The sequence below is a fragment of the Culex pipiens genome, chromosome 2, assembly GCF_016801865.2.
Source record: "Culex pipiens pallens isolate TS chromosome 2, TS_CPP_V2, whole genome shotgun sequence".
In the NCBI taxonomy this organism is placed as follows: Eukaryota; Metazoa; Arthropoda; class Insecta; order Diptera; family Culicidae; genus Culex; species Culex pipiens.
In genome coordinates, this window is record NC_068938.1 from 14,683,141 (window position 1) to 14,705,773 (window position 22,633).

A 22,633-nucleotide genomic window follows, 5' to 3' on the forward strand; every position below is an offset into this window, starting at 1 on the left:
ATATTTTTTTCGTATTTTTTTAGATTCTCTTGTATGTCTTGACTTTTCTTTTTTTAAACAAAACAATATACAATAAATTACACGTTATCCCTCTTCCTCCATCACCACCTCCCCCTCATCCGACTCCACCGACCCGTCGTCGCAAATCTCCACCAGGTCCACCATCCCCGCCGCCTCCATCCCTTCGTGCCGCTCCATGTGCTTCTTGTACGTCGACATCTGGCAGAATCCTTTCGAGCAAAGCTCGCACTTGAATGGCCTGAGGCCGGTGTGCGTCCGCTCGTGAATGGTCAACGTGCGCTTCCGAGTGAAGGCGGCTCCGCACGTTTCACACCGATAGGGACGCACTCCCGTGTGGGACATTTCGTGGCGCTTTTTGTCCGATATGTGGTAGTAACTGTTGGTACAGAACTGGCACTGGTACGGCTTTTCTCCCGAGTGGATGCGAGCGTGGATTCGAAGATGCTGGGGCACTTTAAAGCGTGCCGGACATTGGTCACAGTGGAAGGGTTTGTCTTCCGAGTGGCAGGACCGGATGTGCTCTTCCATGTTGCGTTTGCGGCTGAAACTTCGGTCGCACGAGGTGCAGGGAAAGGGCCGAGCTGTGGAATGGCAAACGAGATGGTTCTTGAGGTGGAGCTCGCTGAAGAACCGCTTTTCGCAGTGGGGACACTCGAAGGGCCGTTCTCCACTGTGTTTGGACCGCTCGTGGACGGTTAAGAGGGCGGCACTCACCGCTCGGAACGGGCAGTGACCACAGCTGAAGTGTTTTCCCTGGTTGTGGTTGGCGCGGACGAATTGGTGCACTTTCAAGTTCTTGACCGACCCAAACGACCGGAAGCAGACGTTGCAGGTAAATGGTTTGTCCGGTTCCGTCTTGGCTCGGTTGTGATTTATTTTGATTTCGTGCTTTTCCTGGGCATGGGCAATCAACTCCTGCTCGCCGCTGAAGACCTCATGGCAGTGCGTTACGCAGCAGTAACGTTCAGAATTTTCTTCTAGTTTTATCTTCTTCGCTGGGACTTCCTCAACCAGCGGTTCTTCTTCAACCTCCGGTTTAACCGGTAGTTGTTGAACCTCACTAACTTCATGAACCTCTCCAAAGTGCTGCGTTACATCTTCTATACTTTCGTAAATGTCCTCACAACTGTTGCATTGGTAAAGTTCCATGAATCGCTTTCCCTGATGCTGTTCCAGCTCGTCTCCACTTTCAAAACTCCGTAGACAAATGACGCACCTCTGCTCCGCTCCGTCGACTTCCGTCACATCCATCCCGTGAACCTGCTGAACGTGTCCCCGATACTCCTCCTCGCTGTACAGCAAAATCCCCGCGCACAAACAGCACCGGAAGCTCATCATCTCAACGACGCTGTAAGGCTGCTCCAGCAGAACCTCATCCTGTTCCTCCGGCTCCCCCACCAACTCCTCCGCCTCCTGCAGCACATCCGGCTTGTGGTCCACCTCGATCGGCTCAAAGTAGATGACGGCGGCCTCCGCCGCAATCGCCGCCGTTTCCTGCTCCAGCACCAGCTGGCGCAGACTTTGCTCCGACTGTTCGCACCGGCGCCGGAAGTTGATCACGGTGAGCAGCTCGTGCACGCAGCCGGGGCAGATTTGCTTGGGCAGCGGGTCGTCCGGGGCGATCTCCATCGAGCAGAAAGTGTTCAGCAAGCCGGCAACGGTGTCGTTCATTTCCGTGTCGCTGTACACGGAGATGGAGCATTTGTCGTCGGTGCCGTCCACGGTGGACATGCACGTTCGGCACAGGTTCTCCATTTGCGGGAGGCTTAACGCACAGTAATTACATAAATAAAATTAAATTGCAATTTTATTAATCTTCTCATTGAAAAGTGCCGGCGACAAAATTGGGCGAAAAGTTCACCGCCCGGAGATCGCGAGTTGGCGCGAGCGAATGAACACCGCGAAAAAAGATTCGGGGGTGCATCGGGGTTAAATGATCATTTCGTCATTCGGTTTAATTAAAAAATAATTATTTTTTCGTAAATATCGCTACTTTGATGCGATGTAATTCATTTTTACAGTAAATTAGGCATTGTTACATCAAATTTGACCTTTCAAACGCACTAGAATGGCCAAATTTTAAAACATCAATGTTTACCAATTTGACCGTTTTACCCCCAATTCCCCTTGTAGAACAAAAGAAAAGTTCATCCGCGGTCTGTCAGCAGCGCGCTGTTTTGTTTGCTGGATCAACATTTGGAAATGTCGAATGTTGAAGGAAATCGCTCAAAAAATGGAAATCAACCGATTTCAAATGTTATGGCCGCAAATGAAAGGTAAGGGTGGCTAATGTTTGATTCCGATCTGTAAAACTAGTTCTGGCGAGGGTTCTGGGCACTGCGGCAATCGATTTTACCGGCGGGTTGCTTCCGGTTGCATTTGAATTGAGGAGAAGGGGTTTTCAATCCACCAGGGGCTTATTCGGGGGCAACAGTTTCGGTAATCCGGAACTTCCGGTAAGTTTCATATTTGCAGTGTTTAGCATGAAAAACAAACATAGACCAATCTTTCAAGTGTGCGCTCTTTTTGGGGAGGGGGCGCAAACCGAAGAAGAGCGCAACTCGGGGGAGCGTTATTTCGGGGTTTGAGCGCAAATCGAAGGAGCGTTATTGTCCGTTTCTCTCGAAGGTACACACCACGCGGCATTTCAGAATGTGCCGCAGACACTGTTGCCAGCGATTTTCTGCACTTTTGGTGCAATAAAAAACATTACCGGCAACAATGCCATGCAATTCAAAGAAGAAGATCAGCAAAAACAAAACGCACAGTATGGGATTTGACAGCACGCATTTGCCGAAAGTGCGGCGCGTCGTTTAGAGGCTGGTATGCCGCGTGTCTTTTTCGGGAATACGCGCAATATTGCGGGGTTTTGGCGTAAAATGGGATTTTATTTACAATTAAACGAAACATTTATATAAGGGGTCATCCACAAAACAGTGATAATGGGCCATCCTCAAATCTGGGTATCCAAGAACTCCCGGATGCACTCACACTAATGCAAAGCAAGATCGTGAGTACCTATGATATACAGCCTTGAATCATCAGGTCATAACTCCCGGGAGTTCCTGGAGGACCCATAATAATCCAACATCGTGGTTCACTGAAGCAACCTGAAGCTATACCGATGGTTAATTCACCCATATAGACCTCCGTTGATCTGGTTGATATCCAGGTCATAACTTCAAGGAGTTCTTAGAAGACTTATAACAATCCAACGTACCCCAGTGTGTCCATCGTTGTTCACTGAAGCTACACTCTAACCCCGATGGTTTGACACCAACTGTTGTCAGACGAACGGGGTCACTTTTTAGTTTGACACCCCTTTTACACGGAGTTCACGCACACTACCAAACGTGTGTTTTGATAGTGTGCGTGAGGGCCGTGTAAAAAGTGACAGTTCGTCACTTTTTAGTTTGACTTTGACCAACCAACGGGGTACAAACTAAAAAAGTGTCAAACGAAAAAGTGACCAACCATCGGGGGTTGAGTGTATACCGATGGTAAATTCACCCATATAGACCTCCGTTGATCAGGTAGCTATCTAGGCCATGACATCCGGGAGTTCTTGGATACCCAGATTTGAGGATGGCCCATTATCAGTGTTTTGTGGATGACCCCTTATATAAATGTTTCGTTTAACTGTAAATAAAATTAAAAAAGAAAATCCCATTTTACGCCAAAACCCCGCTCCCCCGAGTTTCTGCACTTTTGGTGCAATAAAAAACATTACCGGCAACAATGCAATGCAATTCAAAGAAGAAGATCAGCAAAAACAAAACGCACAGTATGGGATTTGACAGCACGCATTTGCCGAAAGTGCGGCGCGTCGTTTAGAGGCTGGTATGCCGCGTGTCTTTTTCGGGAATACGCGCAATATTGCGGGGTTTTGGCGTAAAATGGGATTTTATTTACAATTAAACGAAACATTTATATAAGGGGTCATCCACAAAACAGTGATAATGGGCCATCCTCAAATCTGGGTATCCAAGAACTCCCGGATGTCATGGCCTAGATAGCTACCTGATCACCGGAGATCTATATGGGTGAATTAACCATCGGTATAGCTTCAGATAGCTTTAGTAAACCACGATGGATACCCTTCGCCATGTTGGATTATTATGGGTCCTCCAGGAACTCCCGGGTGTTATGACCTGATGATTTACCTGACTTCCGAGAGTTCCTGGGAAACCCATAACAATCCAGCATGGTGCAAAGTGTTCATCATGGTCCACTGAAGCTTCTTTAAGCGATACCGATGGTTGATATACCCATATAGTTTCGCGTTGATCAGGTAGATCACTTCATGATAATTTTACATGAAAACCCAAAATATGACCAAAAATAGATTTTTCGACACTTTGGGTGAATTCTGAGGGCAGATTCAGATTCAGCGGGCAAAATTACATAGAAAAACATATATTTGGACAATTTTCGAAATTCGTTAGGGTGGTCCCATAAGGTTTTCACTTGAAAATTAGACTGTTTTCAAATGAAAATATCTCGAGTTTAAAGAAAAACACCTCTGAAATTTTTTCAGCGTTTGTAGTGCTGGATCTCCTCTTTCAAATGCAATCTAGTGCTTAAAATTTGGCTTGCGCCTATTCGAGATATTTAAGTTTTAAATTTGCATCTTTTTTACCTTAAAATCGCTGTAACTTTTGACCCTTAAGTCCAAATTGACTTGTCAGATAATAATAATGTTTGTTTTTTAGAGCTCTGAAAGTGCCCCGAATACCACTTTTCTCTAAAAATTAACACTGAATTGCCACGTTAAAAAAACTGATTTTTGAAGGTTTGCTCAGATGCTTTCTATAAATTTGGTCGTAGAAGGCGTAGATTACGAGATAAAATTTTGGTGTCTTCGACAAAGTTGCTTGGATTGGCAAGCCCGTCAACTTTCTAGAAGACGAAAAAAATCCCAAAAATATTCCTGTAAAGTTAGATTTCCAAAATCACCCTAATCGTGATCCACCCTAATTTTCAACCAAACCAAAAGTTGCCCCTTTCCATATGCAACAACTCTTCTCAAGACACGAAAGCTCCAAAACTTAACCATTTTTCGGAAAATCCATTTTCCACTTAATTATGCGATCTGGACCACTGTGCATTGTTTATGTTTTGCTTTTCCTGGCACGGTCTATTGTTCGTTTGTTATTGTTTTGGTTTTAGTGGCACGGAGTCATGCACTCACACTAATGCAAAGCAAGATCGTGAGTACCTATGATATACAGCCTTGAATCATCAGGTCATAACTCCCGGGAGTTCCTGGAGGACCCATAATAATCCAACATCGTGGTTCACTGAAGCAACCTGAAGCTATACCGATGGTTAATTCACCCATATAGACCTCCGTTGATCTGGTTGATATCCAGGTCATAACTTCAAGGAGTTCTTAGAAGACTTATAACAATCCAACGTACCCCAGTGTGTCCATCGTTGTTCACTGAAGCTACACTCTAACCCCGATGGTTTGACACCAACTGTTGTCAGACGAACGGGGTCACTTTTTAGTTTGACACCCCTTTTACACGGAGTTCACGCACACTACCAAACGTGTGTTTTGATAGTGTGCGTGAGCGCCGTGTAAAAAGTGACAGTTCGTCACTTTTTAGTTTGACTTTGACCAACCAACGGGGTACAAACTAAAAAAGTGTCAAACGAAAAAGTGACCAACCATCGGGGGTTGAGTGTATACCGATGGTAAATTCACCCATATAGACCTCCGTTAATCAGGTAGCTATCTAGGCCATGACATCCGGGAGTTCTTGGATACCCAGATTTGAGGATGGCCCATTATCAGTGTTTTGTGGATGACCCCTTATATAAATGTTTCGTTTAACTGTAAATAAAATTAAAAAAGAAAATCCCATTTTACGCCAAAACCCCGCAATAACGCTCCTTCGATTTGCGCTCAAACCCCGAAATAACGCTCCCCCGAGTTGCGCTCTTCTTCGGTTTGCGCCCCCTCCCCAAAAAGAGCGCACACTTGAAAGATTGGTCTATGTTTGTTTTTCATGCTAAACACTGCAAATATGAAACTTACCGGAAGTTCCGGATTACCGAAACTGTTGCCCCCGAATAAGCCCCTGGTGGATTGAAAAACCCTTCTCCTCAATTCAAATGCAACCGGAAGCAACCCGCCGGTAAAATCGATTGCCGCAGTGCCCAGAACCCTCGCCAGAACTAGTTTTACAGATCGGAATCAAACATTAGCCACCCTTACCTTTCATTTGCGGCCATAACATTTGAAATCGGTTGATTTCCATTTTTTGAGCGATTTCCTTCAACATTCGACATTTCCAAATGTTGATCCAGCAAACAAAACAGCGCGCTGCTGACAGACCGCGGATGAACTTTTCTTTTGTTCTACAAGGGGAATTGGGGGTAAAACGGTCAAATTGGTAAACATTGATGTTTTAAAATTTGGCCATTCTAGTACGTTTCTCGAGTTTTTTTTGAAAAGGTCCTATAAACAAAATTTCCAATTTTTGCTTTTTGGGTGTTTATGAAACCGCCTTGAGTCAGGGGTATTCAAAAACACCCAAAAAGCAAAAATTGGAAATTTTGTTTATAGGACCTTTTCAAAAAAAACTCGAGGTTTGAATGGTCAAATTTGATGTAACAATGCCTAATTTACTGTAAAAATGAATTACATCGCATCAAAGTAGCGATATTTACGAAAAAATAATTATTTTTTAATTAAACCGAATGACGAAATGATCATTTAACCCCGATGCACCCCCGAATCTTTTTTCGCGGTGTTCATTCGCTCGCGCCAACTCGCGATCTCCGGGCGGTGAACTTTTCGCCCAATTTTGTCGCCGGCACTTTTCAATGAGAAGATTAATATTACTTTGGATTTCGAAATTACAGCACAAACATAAACAAAAACAAATTTTGACATTTCTCGAGCCAACCCAACCCAGTGAGAAATGTAGAGCGGGTCTAATTCTATACACTCTTGAGCAGAATTACAATAAAAACTTGAATAAAAATTATGCTTTTTAAAGCTGTTTGATTTTAATAATTTTTACACATTTTTTTTTTCAAAAATAGGGGGTAATATTTTGAGGTAAGGTTTAGGTTTCTTGGAAATTCTAAACGTTCTAAACACTAAGAATAGAAAGTACCTTTTTATGGTTTGTTCTGATAAGAGTGCAGTTTGTTTTCATTCAACAAAGATCGAGTTCGAGCTGTCCCTGCGAAATATGTTAGGTGTCATCACAGAGTAACGAAAAATGAAATTACATTTCTTCGGACTGTTCCCTCTGGGTTACTCTGTGGTGTCATCGGGCGGTAAGCTTTCTAGTCAGAAATTTACCAACATATTCAAAGCACAGACAAACAGACGGGACACTCGAGTGCCGAACCATCGTCCTCCAAAAACGGTTATTTCAAATTCAAAATGGCGCTGCTGTCGTGACAGCTCGCCCGTCTTTTCTCAGTGTGTGTGATGCGTGTTTTTTTTTGTTTTTAAGTTGAGCGTGAGCACGTGTGAGGCAGCAAATGAAAAAAAAAAACAGCTCTCCACCTCGATTGCATCCAGTTCAACCCGCCGGAAGGTCGCTTCATCTGTGGAGAGTTCGAATCCGGCCGAATGCACCTGAACGACGAGAGCCAGCGGTCCCGGACGTAGTGTTCCGGCGGAAACACGAGTAAACGGACATTTACGGGCACTCCTTCGACACGCACGACTTTGGGTGTATCAATCGGAGGCGAATCTACCTCACGAGGGCGACTCGGACCGGAAGCGGTCGAACATGATGGAGTAGTACAACGAGGCAGAACGAGTGCGAACCGTGCCGAAAACCTGAAGTAGCACACTCTTGCTTTTACCCCACTATTAACCAGATAGCCCTGTTCCACTGCCTTCCGAAGTCGAGGCTGCTGCTGAGGCGCAACCTGCTTATCCTTCGTGGACTGCTGCTCAGATTGCTGCTGCTGGTCGTCCTTTTGGCATTTTGACGATGCGTCGATCGTGAGCGCCATTCTTCGCGACTTTTTTCGTCTCATTCGGCCCTTTTGGTTTTGTTCGCTGGCAACTTAATTGCGCCGTGGACACGTTCCCCGCAAATGTTTCCAAACGCCCATCGTGGGGATCAATTCCGTTAGTTTTGAATTGAATTTTCCTATTCCGGCGGCCACTACTAGTGTCTTCGTGAACGGGATATCTGGTGTCAGGTGTAATGGTTCATGTTTTCGGTGGAGGAGGAATCTTATACGGAACATGCAAGCAACGGGGAGGACCAGTGGTGTGGTCTCTGTCATTGTGTTTGTTTTGCATCGCTGCAGGTGCTGCCGCATGATTTGCCTCATGAGGTTCTGCCATTGGAAACGGAACCGACCGTGGAACCGGCCCACCGTCATTTTCGGCCGTCAGTCTTGATTTATTTATTTTGATTTTGTTACTGATGATCAGCAACAACAAAATTATTTCGAAACAGCTGTTAATGTTTACAATCGTTAAGGATTGATTGTCTCACGCATACACTGACATGACACATGACAGTAATGGGTTTGTATTGGTGTGTTTGGGCTGCTCTTCGGCATAAGCTCACCAGGCAGCGCTGGCGTTGCCATGATTTGGTGGTTTGATGAAGGACGATGAATTTCAAAAATAATTTGTATGGAGAGTCACGTCTGTTTGTCTGTGTTCAAAGTATGTTTACATGGTAGCTGGACATTTGTTTGCATCAGGTTTCCTATCTCTTTCTAGCAAAAGTTTTTTGTCAGGCGACTTCTAGCTGGTTTTGTTGCCTGGCCGCATGATATGTCAGCCAACATACTTCGCAGGGCTGTGACAACTCGAGCTCGATCATTGTTTGCACCAGGACACTGTGTCGAGAAGTTCGTGATTTTTGGGTTAAATTATATTTTTTTCACTGGGCCTAGAAAGCCTTATGTCCCTATATAGCACGTTAAAAATAATTCAGTTTTTGTCAAAGCCAAAATTACTCAGATATGAAATATCAGGGCATCTGTCAGATTTAAGTGAATTTCAGTCAGAATCAAACAAAAAATGAGTGAAATTCACTCAGATTCACTGCTCCATTTACTCATTTCTGAGTAGGACGGGTTTCTACGAAACCTCCGTGTTTTTTAACGTGCATGCACAAGTTTTAACCATTTTCGCTCAGAACATTTTCACTGCACGCAAAGCCGACATTAGTCTTTTAAGACTTAAAATTAGGCTTTATCGAACCTAACCGTGTTAAGTCTTTTTAAGCCTAATGATGGGTTAGTCTTTAAAAGACTAGTTTCGTTTTAGTACGAAAAAGGCTAAATTTTAGGCTTAATGTTATCGTCAAAAAGCCTAAATTTTAGTCTTTTTCGAGAATGCGAGGGGATCAAAGCGGACATAATCCAAGATGGCGGAACTTGATTAAGACTTATTTTTAGGCATAAAAAGACTTATTTATAGGTTTAAAAGACTAATTTTTAGGCTTTTGCGGGAAATGGGAGGGGATCAAAGCGGACATAATCAAAGATGGCGGAACTTGATTAAGACTTATTTTTAGGCCTAAAAAGACTTATTTATAGGTTTAAAAGACTAATTTTTAGGCTTTTGCAGGAAATGGGAGCGGATCAAAGCGAACATAATCCAAAATGGCGGAACCTTATTAAGACTAATTTTAGGCCTAAAAAGACTTATTTATAGGTTAAAAGCGAGGTTAAAAGACTAATTTTTAGGCTTTAGCAGGAAATGGGAGCGCATCAAAGCGGACATAATCCAAAATGGCGGAACCTTATTAAGACTAGTTTTAGGCCTAAAAAGACTTATTTATAGGTTAAAAGACTAATTTTTAGGCTTTAGCAGGAAATGGGAGCGCATCAAAGCGGACATAATCCAAAATGGCGGAACTTTATTAAGACTAATTTTATGCATGAAAAACCTAGGGGATCAAAATGGCGGGAATTAAGGGTAGAAAATAAAATATAGTTAAATTTTATTTAACTATTTATAAAGATGTTTTTATTCGGTAATTTTGCAATAAAACAGATTCACGGATGCGTTCAGCTATAACCTGAAAATAAAAAAAAAACAATATGATGAGTTGTGAGAGTTTGATAATGATTTAAAAATTGGGAGATTTCATTTAAGTGAGAGAGACCGTAAATTAAAGAGAACTGGAATGGCGTAGTTTGGTAAGTTCGATTTTTTGAAGATCTGCCTTTAAGAATTTAAGAATTTAAGAATTTTAGAATTTGAGAATTTAAGAATTTAAGAATTCAAGAATTTAACAATTTAACAATTTAACAATTTAACAATTTAACAATTTAAGAATTAAAGAATTAAAGAATTAAAGAATTAAAGAATTAAAGAATTAAAGAATTAAAGAATTAAAGAATTAAAGAATTAAAGAATTAAAGAATTAAAGAATTAAAGAATTAAAGAATTAAAGAATTAAAGAATTAAAGAATTAAAGAATTAAAGAATTAAAGAATTAAAGAATTAAAGAATTAAAGAATTAAAGAATTAAAGAATTAAAGAATTAAAGAATTAAAGAATTAAAGAATTAAAGAATTAAAGAATTAAAGAATTAAAGAATTAAAGAATTTAAGAATTTAAGAATTTAAGCATTTAAGAATTTAAGAATTTAAGAATTTAAGAATTTAAGAATTTAAGAATTTAAGAATTTAAGAATTTAAGAATTTAAGAATTTTAGAATTTTAGAATTTTAGAATTTAAGAATTTTATTTTAAGAATTAAGATTTTAAGAATTAAAGAATTTAAAATTTTAGAATTTTAGAATTTTAGAATTTTAGAATTTTAGAATTTTAGAATTTTAGAATTTTAGAATTTTAGAATTTTAGAGTTTTAGAGTTTTAGAATATTAGAATTTTAGAATTTTAGAATTTTAGAATTTTGAATTTTGAATTTTGAATTTTGAATTTTGAATTTTGAATTTTGAATTTTGAATTTTGAATTTTGAATTTTGAATTTTGAATTTTGAATTTTGAATTTTGAATTTTGAATTTTGAATTTTGAATTTTGAATTTTGAATTTTGAATTTTGAATTTTGAATTTTGAATTTTGAATTTTGAATTTTGAATTTTGAATTTTGAATTTTGAATTTTGAATTTTGAATTTTGAATTTTGAATTTTGAATTTTGAATTTTGAATTTTGAATTTTGAATTTTGAATTTTGAATTTTGAATTTTGAATTTTGAATTTTGAATTTTGAATTTTGAATTTTGAATTTTGAATTTTGAATTTTGAATTTTGAATTTTGAATTTTGAATTTTGAATTTTGAATTTTGAATTTTGAATTTTGAATTTTGAATTTTGAATTTTGAATTTTGAATTTTAAATTTTGAATTTTGAATTTTGAATTTTTGAATTTTTGAATTTTTGAATTTTTGAATTTTTGAATTTTTGAATTTTAGAATTTTAGAATTTTAGAATTTTAGAATTTTAGAATTTTAGAATTTTAGAATTTTAGAAATTTAAAATTTTAGAATTTTAGAATTTTAGAATTTTAGAATTTTAGAATTTTAGAATTTTAGAATTTTAGAATTTTAGAATTTTAGAATTTTAGAATTTTAGAATTTTAGAATTTTAGAATTTTAGAATTTTGAATTCTGAATTTTGAATTTTGAATTTTGAATTTTGAATTTTGAATTTTGAATTTTGAATTTTGAATTTTGAATTTTGAATTTTGAATTTTGAATTTTGAATTGTGAATTTTGAATTTTGAATTTTGAATTTTGAATTTTGAATTTTGAATTTTGAATTTTGAATTTTGAATTTTGAATTTTGAATTTTGAATTTTGAATTTTGAATTTTGAATTTTGAATTTTGAATTTTGAATTTTGAATTTTGAATTTTGAATTTTGAATTTTGAATTTTGAATTTTGAATTTTGAATTTTGAATTTTAAATTTTGAATTTTGAATTTTGAATTTTGAATTTTTGAATTTTTGAATTTTTGAATTTTTGAATTTTTGAATTTTAGAATTTTAGAAATTTAAAATTTTAGAATTTTAGAATTTTAGAATTTTAGAATTTTAGAATTTTAGAATTTTAGAATTTGAGAATTTTAGAATTTTAGAATTTTAGAATTTTAGAATTTTAGAATTTTAGAATTTTAGAATTTTAGAATTTTAGAATTTTAGAATTTTAGAATTTTGAATTGAATTTTAGAATTTTTAAACTTTTGAATTTTAGAATTTTTGAATTTTAGAATTTTTTTAATTTTTGGGTTTCTGAATTTTTGAATTTTAAAATTTTTTGAATTTTTGAATTTTTAAATTTTTGAATTTTTAAATTTTTGAATTTTTGAATTTTTGAATTTTTGAATTTTTGAATTGTTAAATTTCTGAATTTCTGAATTTTTGAATTTCTAAATTTTTAAATTTTTGAATTTCTGAATTTTTGAACCCACACAAACACACACACACACACACCACTCATAAACACTCATTCACAAACACAAACACAACCACCACCACCATCATCATTTTCACCGCCACCGTCGGTTGTCCACTCCCGCTTCGTTGCTCTTTTTCGCTTCCACTTTGGATTTCAATCCCCGGCGGATTGATTCCGAGATTTTCTGTCCACACGTCCATTTTCTGTCCACACGTCCACGCCGTCCACAAAAAAAGTTGCTTCCCTCCTGCATCTGCAAAAAAAACACGCCTTCCCGTCCTCCTCCACCGTACCGAGAACCAGAATTTGGGAACCCGGTAGACAGCAGACATTTCGTTCGGCCGCCGTCTCACTCCGGCCGAACCTTCCGGCCGAACCTTCCGGCAGGAAAAACACAAAAACTTACCTGCAAACTGGCCAGAATCCTTCCCCGTCCGACGAACAGCAACCACCACCGGCAACTTTCAACTTTTTCTGATTTGACATGTCAAATCGTGAACCAAAGTTTATAGTACAGAAAAGCCTTAAATTTAGTCTTTTTCTAAGTTTTGCACTAAGTTCTAAAAAAAGCCTAAAATTTAGGCCCAAAAAAAGACTAATTTTTAGGCCTTTTTCTGACAATACTGACCGAACTTCAAAAAAGGCTAAAAATAAGTCTTTAAAGACTAATGCCGGTTTTCCGTGTGTGCAACCATCAAAGGAGAAACCATTTTGTGTTTTTTTTTTTCGCACTGGGGCCAAATCTGTCACAACATCGCGCGGTTGTTGTTGATTTCTGTTGAGTTTTCAAAGTTTCCAAACTAAATTTGATTTTTAATGTAATTTTTCCTTCGGAAACCAGTGAAACATGGAACCTACCAGCCATTGCCGCATCTGTCAGCATTCGGAAGACCCATCAGTGCCGCTTCGCTCAATTTACAGCTCGGTTGAGTCGGTTGAAATCGTCAAAATGATGGAGGAGTTGAACGGCGGTCAGGTAAGGTTGAGCGATAAATTTTGAAAATGATCACAGAATTAACAGTAATATCTCAATACAAGCTTATCGTTGACGAGCTTCGCTCGTCGGAAATCTGCGCGACGTGCCTGCAAAAGGTCCACATCGGTTACGCCATCCAGCGGCAGATTCGCGAAGCGGAGGCCACCCCAGCAACGAGCTCAACGGAGTTAGTTCTGCCCTCGGGGACGGTGGTCAAGGTGGAGGACGTGTACATCGAGGAAGAGGCGGAGGAGGAAGACGATGGTTACGAGTACGAATTCTTGGAAGATGAGTACTTGGAGGAGGACCAGGCGGAGCCGGTTCAGCGGGTTGTTCGTGGGAGGTTCTTTATGATGCCGAAGGAGGAGGTGGTTCGGGGCGTGGTTGAGCATGTGGAAGGGTATCGAGAGGTGCAGGTCGAGGGCGATCGGTGCTGCGGGTGCAGCTTTGTGGGGGTAAACAGGAAGGAGCTGTTGCAGCATTCGGACAAGGCGCACGTGATTGATAGCGTTGGGAGTGGGAATTATTGTCCGATTTGTTTTGGGAAGTTTGCGCGGGAAGAGACGCTGACGAGGCACATTGATGAGTGCCGGTCGAGGAGTATTTTCGTGTGTGGGAGATGCAATCGGTACTTTAATCGGCGGGGAAAGATTGAGCGGCATTTGGCGGGTTGTAGGGCGGAGGAAGTTGTCGATCCGGGGGAGGAAGCCGAGGAGAGTGATACGATGGAGATTGAGTTTGAGACGGGGAGCGAGTGGGAAGAGGAGGAGGAGTTCAAGCCGGTGGAGGACAAATTACGAAGGAAAGTCGCTCCGAAATTGCGAAATGTGGTTGATGTGAGATTCAGCGAAGGACTTCGAATCGACAACTTGCAAGAGTCGCAGATTGTGACTGGGATCACGTTCCAGACGTTTCAGTACGTGAAGTTGCATGGTGAGCGTTGCTGTGGCTGTGATTTCTTCTGTGAGAAGCGGGAGGAGCTTTTCCGGCATGCTCGAGAAGCTCACGAAGCCGTGGAAGGGTTGGAAAGTTTGCTGAAATGTTCGATTTGCTGCGTTGAGTTTGAAGACAATCGAAAGTTGCAGCAGCACATCAATTTTACCACGAGCAAAGAGTTGCTGATTTGTACGATCTGCGATGAGGCCTTCTCCGGGACCGGACATTTGCTTTACCACCAGGAGACAAGCTTGTCCCACAAGGATCTCTGCGTAGCACAGAAAGCTCAAATTCTTGAACTGAAGGACAAATCGATTCGAGAAGAGTTGGTTCGTCTTTCTTCCAATGATAAGGATCCGACCCGGCATCGGAACAACAATCGGTCCATCACGCGGCACCGTCATCTGTCCCTGCCGGAACCGTGCTTCATAACGGACATCGACGACTTCCCAAACTACCAAATCATAACGGTCAGCGGCGAACGCTGCTGTGGCTGCGGTCAATTCTTCCATACCTTCAAGGAACTCGTCGAGCACGGCCGTCGCGATCACCTGCTGGAGCATCCGGAAGCAACCGGAGGCTACCAGTGCGACATCTGCTTCTCCCGTTTCATGTACGATCGCGGCCTCATCCTGCACCAGTCGACGCGGCGTTCCCTCGACAAAATGTACCACTGCACAATCTGCAATCTGGTCTTTTCGAAGCAGTACAGCATCACAAAGCATCTCCAATCCGCTCCCAATCACAACCTAGAACAGACCCCAAAACCAAACCCAAACCAGTTCCACTGCTGCTTCCCCAAATGCGCACCAACCTTCCCCTCGGAAGACCTCCTCCTCGAACACTGCATCACAGAACACGCCGGCAAACGGCGCGAAAACGAATCCGAACGCACCAACGAGGCCAACGTCTGCGTCGGATGTCTCAAATCCTTCGAAAACACCACCACCCTCGTCTGGCACCGAACGATGCGCTTCACCAAACGCTACACCTGTCGATTCTGCCCCCTGGAATTCACCCGCTGGCCAGCGTTCCGCGACCACGAAAACCAAGTCCACCTCGGCAAATCAATCCACTTCCCCTGTGAAACCTGCGGAAAACTCTTCCGCAACGCCCACTCGCTCAAAGCGCACGGCCTCATCCACTCCGAAGCGCGCTCGGAAGTCTGCGACGAGTGTGGCGCGGCCTTCCGGAACAAGGGCGTCCTCAAGCGGCACAAGCGGGCCGTTCACGCGGCCGAGTTTCGGTTCGATTGCGTCGATTGTGGGAAAAAGTTTCCCACCCGGGAGCAGATGCAGGCGCACAGTCGAGTCCACACCGGAGTTAAACCGTATCCGTGCAGGTTCTGCGAGAGGGCGTTCAAGCACTTTACCGACCGGAAGCGGCACGAAATGTCGACGCACACGGGCGAGCGGCCGTACAAGTGTTCGCACTGCTCGGCGGCTTACATCAGGAACAGGGAGTTGGTTATTCATTTGCAGAAGCACAATGGGGAGGGAAAGGGAGGGGAAGTTGAAGGTCAATAAAAAAATCTGTATTTTTTAGTTTTCTTTTTAACTGATCAAATCCGAACGGTGTTGAAGAATTCCCTGCTTTGAAGTTTATTCTGTAGACGATTAAAAATTTCAAAATCGTAGTAACCATGGGGTTTTCATACAATGACAGTTGATGTAATTTCAATCCAGTTCTATCAACCACATGAGACCCTAGACGTGGGACACTTTTCAGTTGGTCAAATAGAGGACAAAAATATAGCTCTTTTGCAACGTAAAGCATTCAAATTGGTCCACTACAGCCCGATTGTGAGTCCATACACTGAAATGTTTGCATTTTCCTCACAAGTTTGAACCAAATGGTATGAAATTCCATACAACTCTGATGACCGCTAACTCATTGAAAGACAAAACATTTAAAAAGGTGAACGCAAAAGCAACCCAAATTCTCAAACAGTTTGCCGCATTTGTCCTGCCCACCATCTTCCTACTAACAAGTGGAAATAAACAATTGCCGATCCGTTATAATCATCATATCAACGTGAAAGTTCAAAAAGTTCATAGCAAACAATGGAGAAAACGGGGGACGAGGATAATCCTAAAATCACACGGAAAGAAATAGGGAGCGGACATTCACTGGAGGTTTATGCGAGCGGCACCGTCACCGCGCGGAACAACTCGACATCAAATTGGGCGAAATTTTAGTGTTTCAAGAACAGAGAGGAGATTGGATTCTCGTCAAGACTACTGAAGAACCCTCTCGAAATGGATGTATTGAAGGTGGCGGTCCCCAAGAACATCACCCTCCAATATCCGAAACACCCATCTTTGAATTTCCTTTCTCGGAGGACATTTTTAAGGAGTTCGGAACGTGCATAGAATTCAGCAAGATCAGAAGGACTGCCACGTACGTCACGTACGAAGTCATCAACGGCGGCGAAAAATGTTTCCTCCTTGAAAGGAAATACTACAACGATCCGCGGATCCCTGAGGTGAGGAGGGTGAAAAGATACCACCTTAAAGACCATCGCTATGTATTGTTTCATCTAATCCCATTGTGCCACATGGATACAATAATGAAACAATACGTAGCGATGTGTCTCACAAATTTGATACCATTTAATGGGTCAATGAACTCTGGACCATGGGCAACATGTGAACGGGAGGACCTGAAGCAAGGTGATCTTCAAGTTATCATCCACATTGGGGAACTGCGGGAGTTTCCGGATTACCCGCATGAAGAAACTCATCAAATTTTGAAAGGCGGAGTAACGGTACTTAACAAACTGTTCAAAGCTCGGGATTGCCGTGACAAACTAGGCAATATTTTCCTAGTTTGTTACGGCTTTCGTAATGAAAGACCCACTTATTCTCAACTAAAATTTTATGAGATAACGCTAGAAGATATTTGGATTTATGGTGGTAGGAATTTACTCTAGCATGATTTGGAAAAGATTGTATCAGTAAATGGTCAGGGATTTAATGTTAACCAATTTAAGTTGAGATTCAATATATAAAAACGTTACTTAATCCACCTTCAGGTGGTTGGTGCCTTCCTCACTTTTATCCTTTCTCGCAATTCGCAATTTTCAGTGTAAGAACGGGCCTTGACTTGCTCTGAGTCAGTACGAGCAACACGCTTTGAGTGTTCGTGCCAGGCATGCACACCTTCTTTTCCGGTTACGCATTTTAACTCGGCCGGGGGTGGTACATTACGTAGGGTTTGATGTAAGTATTAGCGTTTAACCATTTATAGTGTGCCTACCATTTATCATTAAACAAAAAACTGTTTAATTTTGAGTTTGAATTCACATTTAAATACCTATTTAAACATTTAAACATTTTGATTCAATAATAGAAACGGCAAAAAATATTAAGGATCACAAAACGAACGCACCATGACACCTAAACTGATCGCAAAGAGGACGTGCCGGCGTTGGAACTTCCTGTCACCGATCGTGCAAGAAGAAGGTACGTCGGCATTCGAGATGAGTATTCGTTTACTATCGTACGAGTGCAATGGCAGCAGTGCCAGGAGGCAGCGTTCGGGGAGGGCGAACAGTCTACTAGCTACTATTAAAGATTCAAAGCAAATTATAACAATGAGATCAGATTTATAGTTTACAATCTAAAAAATACATAAATTTGTTTTTTTTTACTGTACTAACTGTAGCACTGTCAACTTATTGCTGACTCTCTAGAACCAAAACTTCGAAGAGGTCGTTGCTGCCCTGAACGTAGTATCGCTTTTCGACCTTTTTCCTTTTGGCTGTCGGCGTGACGTCGGTTGGTTCCGGATCTTCCAGATTCAAATATTGTTGCCCGTTGGTGTTCAACCGGGGAACAGCGCTATAATTGAAGAATAACATTGTACAACAGTCAGTTAATTAATTCCGCTAAAAGGCGGTTCTTATACCTTGTGTGTGATGTTCCGTTACGATGCGGCCCTGTCGGTTCTTCGAACGGCGTTGCATATTTATTCAACCTTACTTGACCCTTCACTTTGTAGAAGCAGCTGTTGTGAAAATGTTTCGAACAGATGCGATCACGGTTAAAGTTGACCGCCGATAGGTCGTCTGGGCGGCAGTTTTCCGCCGTGCGAATAGCTTCAAGCCACTGAGCTTGGCGGTCGTCGTCAGTAGGGAATCGATGTTGCGTGATTCCTGCGGGAATTTTGTGAAAATCCGTGGTACAGGACGGGACAACGCACTTCATTTCAGTTGAAAACGAACGGACCAAAAATAAAATCTAAACAGCGAATCAAACAAGCAAGGAGGATAAGTTTGTTTTTGTTTTCGAACGCAATGTGTGTGTGTGTGTTTGTGTGTTGGCACCAGGGGGATGCTAAAGGCCGCCATCTTGGGTGATTGAGATTGATAACGCACGCAAACTGCGCACAGTGAAAACAAAAATATATTTTTTATTAATAATTCAATTTTTGTTACAAGAATTACAGTAGTAAAAGTCAAATTACACAGGAGTTAAGTTAAATGGTTCATGTGATAAAAGTACAACTTTTAATGAGGTCATTGGCCCGATGTGTGCTTTATAATCCCAACTTTAGTAGTTTATTTTGCAAATAAATTGATAAAAATCACATCAAAAACATACACTAACTCTTAAACGTACATTGCGGTAAAATTTTACATAAAAACAATAATTACTTTATTTCCATTTTATGCCTGCAGTTTTTGTACTTTTTTTTTACAGTGCGCAGTTGCTTTGTTTTGGTTCCGCAACGAACAGCTGTTCTTTTATGCTGGTGCCGAAATTGACAGCTCCCTTTTGTTCTGGTGCCGAAGTTGACAGTTTGTGTTGGCTGCGGGCGAGCTGCCTGTGGTGAGATATACAACTGAAAATCGCACTTTGCTGAGTTCGTTTTCGCACTTTTTCATACGATTTTTTCAGTTCGACTGCGATTACACGTTTTTATGTAATCGCAGTCGAACTGAAAAAATCGTATGAAAAAGTGCGAAAACGAACTCAGCAAAGTGCGATTTTCAGTTACAGTGTAGATGTCGCCCCCCTGGTTGGCACCCTATGACTGCACTGCAAAAATGTTCACATTTGACTCGAGTGGTTGACAACTAAATCCGCTATGTTAATTTTTATGTCAACGTAGACCTAAACACCATTTCTGAATTCTTTGTCAAGACAACATTTAACGACAACTTGAAACGAGCTGTCAGGTAAGATAATTTTTGGCCAAGAAAGGCCACGAATTTATTTTTTCAAAAAATTAAAACTGAGTAAATCGTTGTCAACTAGGTTGTCAACCTAGTTGTGAACAATAATATCAGCAATTGGGTATTGCATATTGCGAGATAAAATCACATTTCTCCTTCGCTTCAACTGACAGGAGGTTAAAGCCGCCGAACTTCCGCAGTGTAAAAATCAGCAAGTTGAACTGAAATTCAGCGTTGACTCAAGGCAACCGTTGACAACAGTCAAAAATTTGTTCTGCGGCTGTCATGCGGCCGTTCTCTTGCGGTCATATCAGCGCGCGTGAACTCTAATTATTGACGCCCGCGATAATACTAAAGCCCTATGTTAATTTTTATGTACAACGGTAAAAAAACACGATTAAAACCCATTTCTGATCACTTTTTTTCATTTTAATGCAAAAAAAAAAAATGACAATACAACATTTTTTCGATGGATCAACTATGGTCCCCTTGGAACGAGCTGTCAAGTAGGAACTTTTCTGTCAAGAAGGACCGCGAGGTTAATTTTTCAAAATTGACTTAAAAATCCATTTTAAACTCTTTGTGATCGTACAAAGGGTCATTGTACTCAGAAAAATAAGCTTTATCGCTGTAAACAATAATATCAGAAATCTAAGCTTAATTTTAGGACCCAATTGTTTTTTTATTTGTTTATTTTTTCACACATAACAAGTTTCTTTGTGAGATTGACAAAAGTTTCAAAAAGGAATCGCTGCCGTTACACGCAAAGGTGACTTAACTAAAAATGGAAACTTAAACTTTATTCAATGGATTTTAAAAATTGAAAGCAGTTCTGCCGTGACATAACCGGAATGGCAATGAATAACGTAGTTAATTTCACTCACCGAAAGGTACTAGAAATTCGTTACAAACCACTTAACCTTCCCGTCGATGTTGCAAGTTCTCTTCATCTTGAAGTAGAGGTGGGTAAAATCGCTATTTTTTAGGAGCCGCTCATTTTCGTTCGTTCATTAAAAAGAGCCGCTCTTTTTAACGGCTCTTTCGCTCTTTTTCAAAATGCTGATAAAAAGGTTATTTTTAAGAATGGTGTGGTTTTCAAAGTTATTTTATATTGGACTTTTATAAATCACTTGACAATATCTAAAACCAAGAAAATGTCCTTGAAAACCAAAGAACTTGGCGGTCTCTAATGTCAAGATTTCCACTCGAACCAAAACGTTGAAATAATTGAATGGCATGCAAACTTAAATCTAGGATTTTGGAGAAATTGCTATCAATTTAAAATTGCGTTTATTTTTGCTAAAATTGAACTAATGCTGACATTTTATTTGAAGAAAATATTCTGTGAACTCTTTTCTACATTCTGATTTCGACGCAAATATTTCAAAAAGCATCATGTACAAACCATGCGTTTTGAGAAAAACGCATTTGAATGTTGAGCAACCATTTTCAATTCCCATTTTATTATAAAAGCAAAATAAGATGTTCTAATGATAACAAACGATGAAAAACGTTGCTTTTATTGATACTTGATCATCCGAATTCAATAAAACATTATTTCCGTAATTTTATTTGAGAAAAACAAACATAACTTCTTTTGAAATCACCAACGTCTATATCACCCTGCTGTCATTGAGGGGGACGCTTTGTTACGATTCGCTTTTCTTCGCCGAATGTACATGGCGCTTTGTTCATGTTGCTTTTTTTTTCGTCACGAGGTTCATTTAGTCTTTTGTTTGACAGGTTGACAGGGCTATATAAACAGGGACTGCTGATGGCAGAGATTTTGTTTATGTTACTTTATTTAAAATCATGATTAAACAGACTTTACTGAAGTAACTTTTGCTCATTTTTGGTGGAGAGGTAGCTTATTAGGAGTACTTTCAGAATATGCAATAACCCAGAAAGTGTCAAAATGTACATGATGCCTTTTGAAATGTTACCGTCGATTTAATCGAATAAACGCTGAAGTTTAATTGGGCAAGACAATTTATTTCTTTTCCAAAATCTCTCAGCTATTTAGTAGATTTTAGGTAATATTTTACAAGCTAAACAATTTTAAATGCAAAATTTTTTTTTCGGATAATACTTTAATGTACGATCAATTGTAAAATGCAAAGTTTTTTCATTTTGTTTAGAAAATCATTTACTTTTGGAAGAAAAGTAGGAAACTGAAAATGAGTTTGAAAACTTTTAAGTGGTGTTTGGCGGCAATGCTATATTGGGATTAATTTTTATCAGCAATTATTTTTCAATTTGGAATTGCATTTTCAATTCTAAAAACAAATTTTATGCTACAATTTGTTCGAAATTCAATAAATTATATTTATAACAAGTTTAAAAATCAATCCATCTTGGAACGGTTTTTTTTTTCAAAAGACGGAGTTCAAAAAAGAACCGTGGTTCTTTTTTTGAGAGCCATGGTTTGTTCGCTCTTTTAAGTGAACCGGCTCTTTGAGCGGCTCGCTTTTTTTTTTGCCCACCTCTATTTTGAAGACATTTTAAAGATTGAATTGTTCCAATTGTAAAACTATTTTCAACTTTTTTCAACGTACTTTGAAGGGATGAATCTTGAAATTTTAATGAAAAACCATTCTCCTCTCTCTCGACACACATTTGATAGCATTCACTAAATTCACATTTGAAAAGCTTCACCTATCTCACCGGCGATTGCATCCGAAACTAACGAACCACAAACTTTCTACATCTCTACTATATCCTGTTTAACGAAGCAGCTCTCTTAAACGCCTGAAAGTGGGCAACATGCGCACACACAAATCTATCTTACAAAACATTCTTGCACTCTTCGCCACGATGTATACTCGCCGCATTACACGGAGACAGTGCCACCTAGGGGCAATATTGTGTATCGCTTGGATTTTTCTCCTTTTATCACTGTGATGCACTTGTCGTTCGATTCTCTATTTCTCAGTTAGCAAGACGGTGCCAATGTCACGTTTTCGTCTTTTTTTCGTTTACTGTTGCCTTTAGGGTGGATTCTGAAAGGGATTTGATCAATTGTATGGAAATGTTTGGTGCATAACTTTAAGGCGAATTAATCTAAATACACTGCTAGCGGAATTTACCTAAAACTTCTCAGTTATAAATAAACATCTCGAATCCTGGTTGGATTGCTGGATTATGATAAA

At 40.0% G+C, this 22,633-nt stretch overlaps 3 protein-coding genes across 3 annotated transcripts; 1 reads left to right on the top strand and 2 right to left on the bottom strand.

The window, feature by feature from the left end:
• Positions 1-1,828, bottom strand: LOC120413870 (zinc finger protein 260-like). Its single transcript, XM_039574839.2, has one exon. The coding sequence runs from the start codon at positions 1,774-1,776 to the stop codon at positions 85-87; it is 1,692 nt and encodes a 563-aa protein (XP_039430773.1). The 5' UTR covers positions 1,777-1,828; the 3' UTR covers positions 1-84.
• An 11,335-nt stretch (positions 1,829-13,163) lies between these two features.
• On the top strand, positions 13,164-15,848 carry LOC120413869 (zinc finger protein 471-like). The gene is made up of 2 exons (XM_039574838.2): positions 13,164-13,369; positions 13,432-15,848. The coding sequence occupies exons 1-2, from the start codon at positions 13,241-13,243 to the stop codon at positions 15,829-15,831; spliced, it is 2,529 nt and encodes an 842-aa protein (XP_039430772.1). The 5' UTR covers positions 13,164-13,240; the 3' UTR covers positions 15,832-15,848.
• Positions 15,849-17,299: 1,451 nt separating this feature from the next.
• Positions 17,300-18,601, bottom strand: LOC120413871 (uncharacterized). The gene is made up of 2 exons (XM_039574840.2): positions 18,215-18,601; positions 17,300-18,147 (listed from the first exon to the last, which is right to left on the bottom strand). Exons 1-2 carry the CDS (start codon positions 18,511-18,513, stop codon positions 17,982-17,984), a joined length of 465 nt encoding a protein of 154 aa, XP_039430774.1. The 5' UTR covers positions 18,514-18,601; the 3' UTR covers positions 17,300-17,981.
• Positions 18,602-22,633: the final 4,032 nt, after the last annotated feature.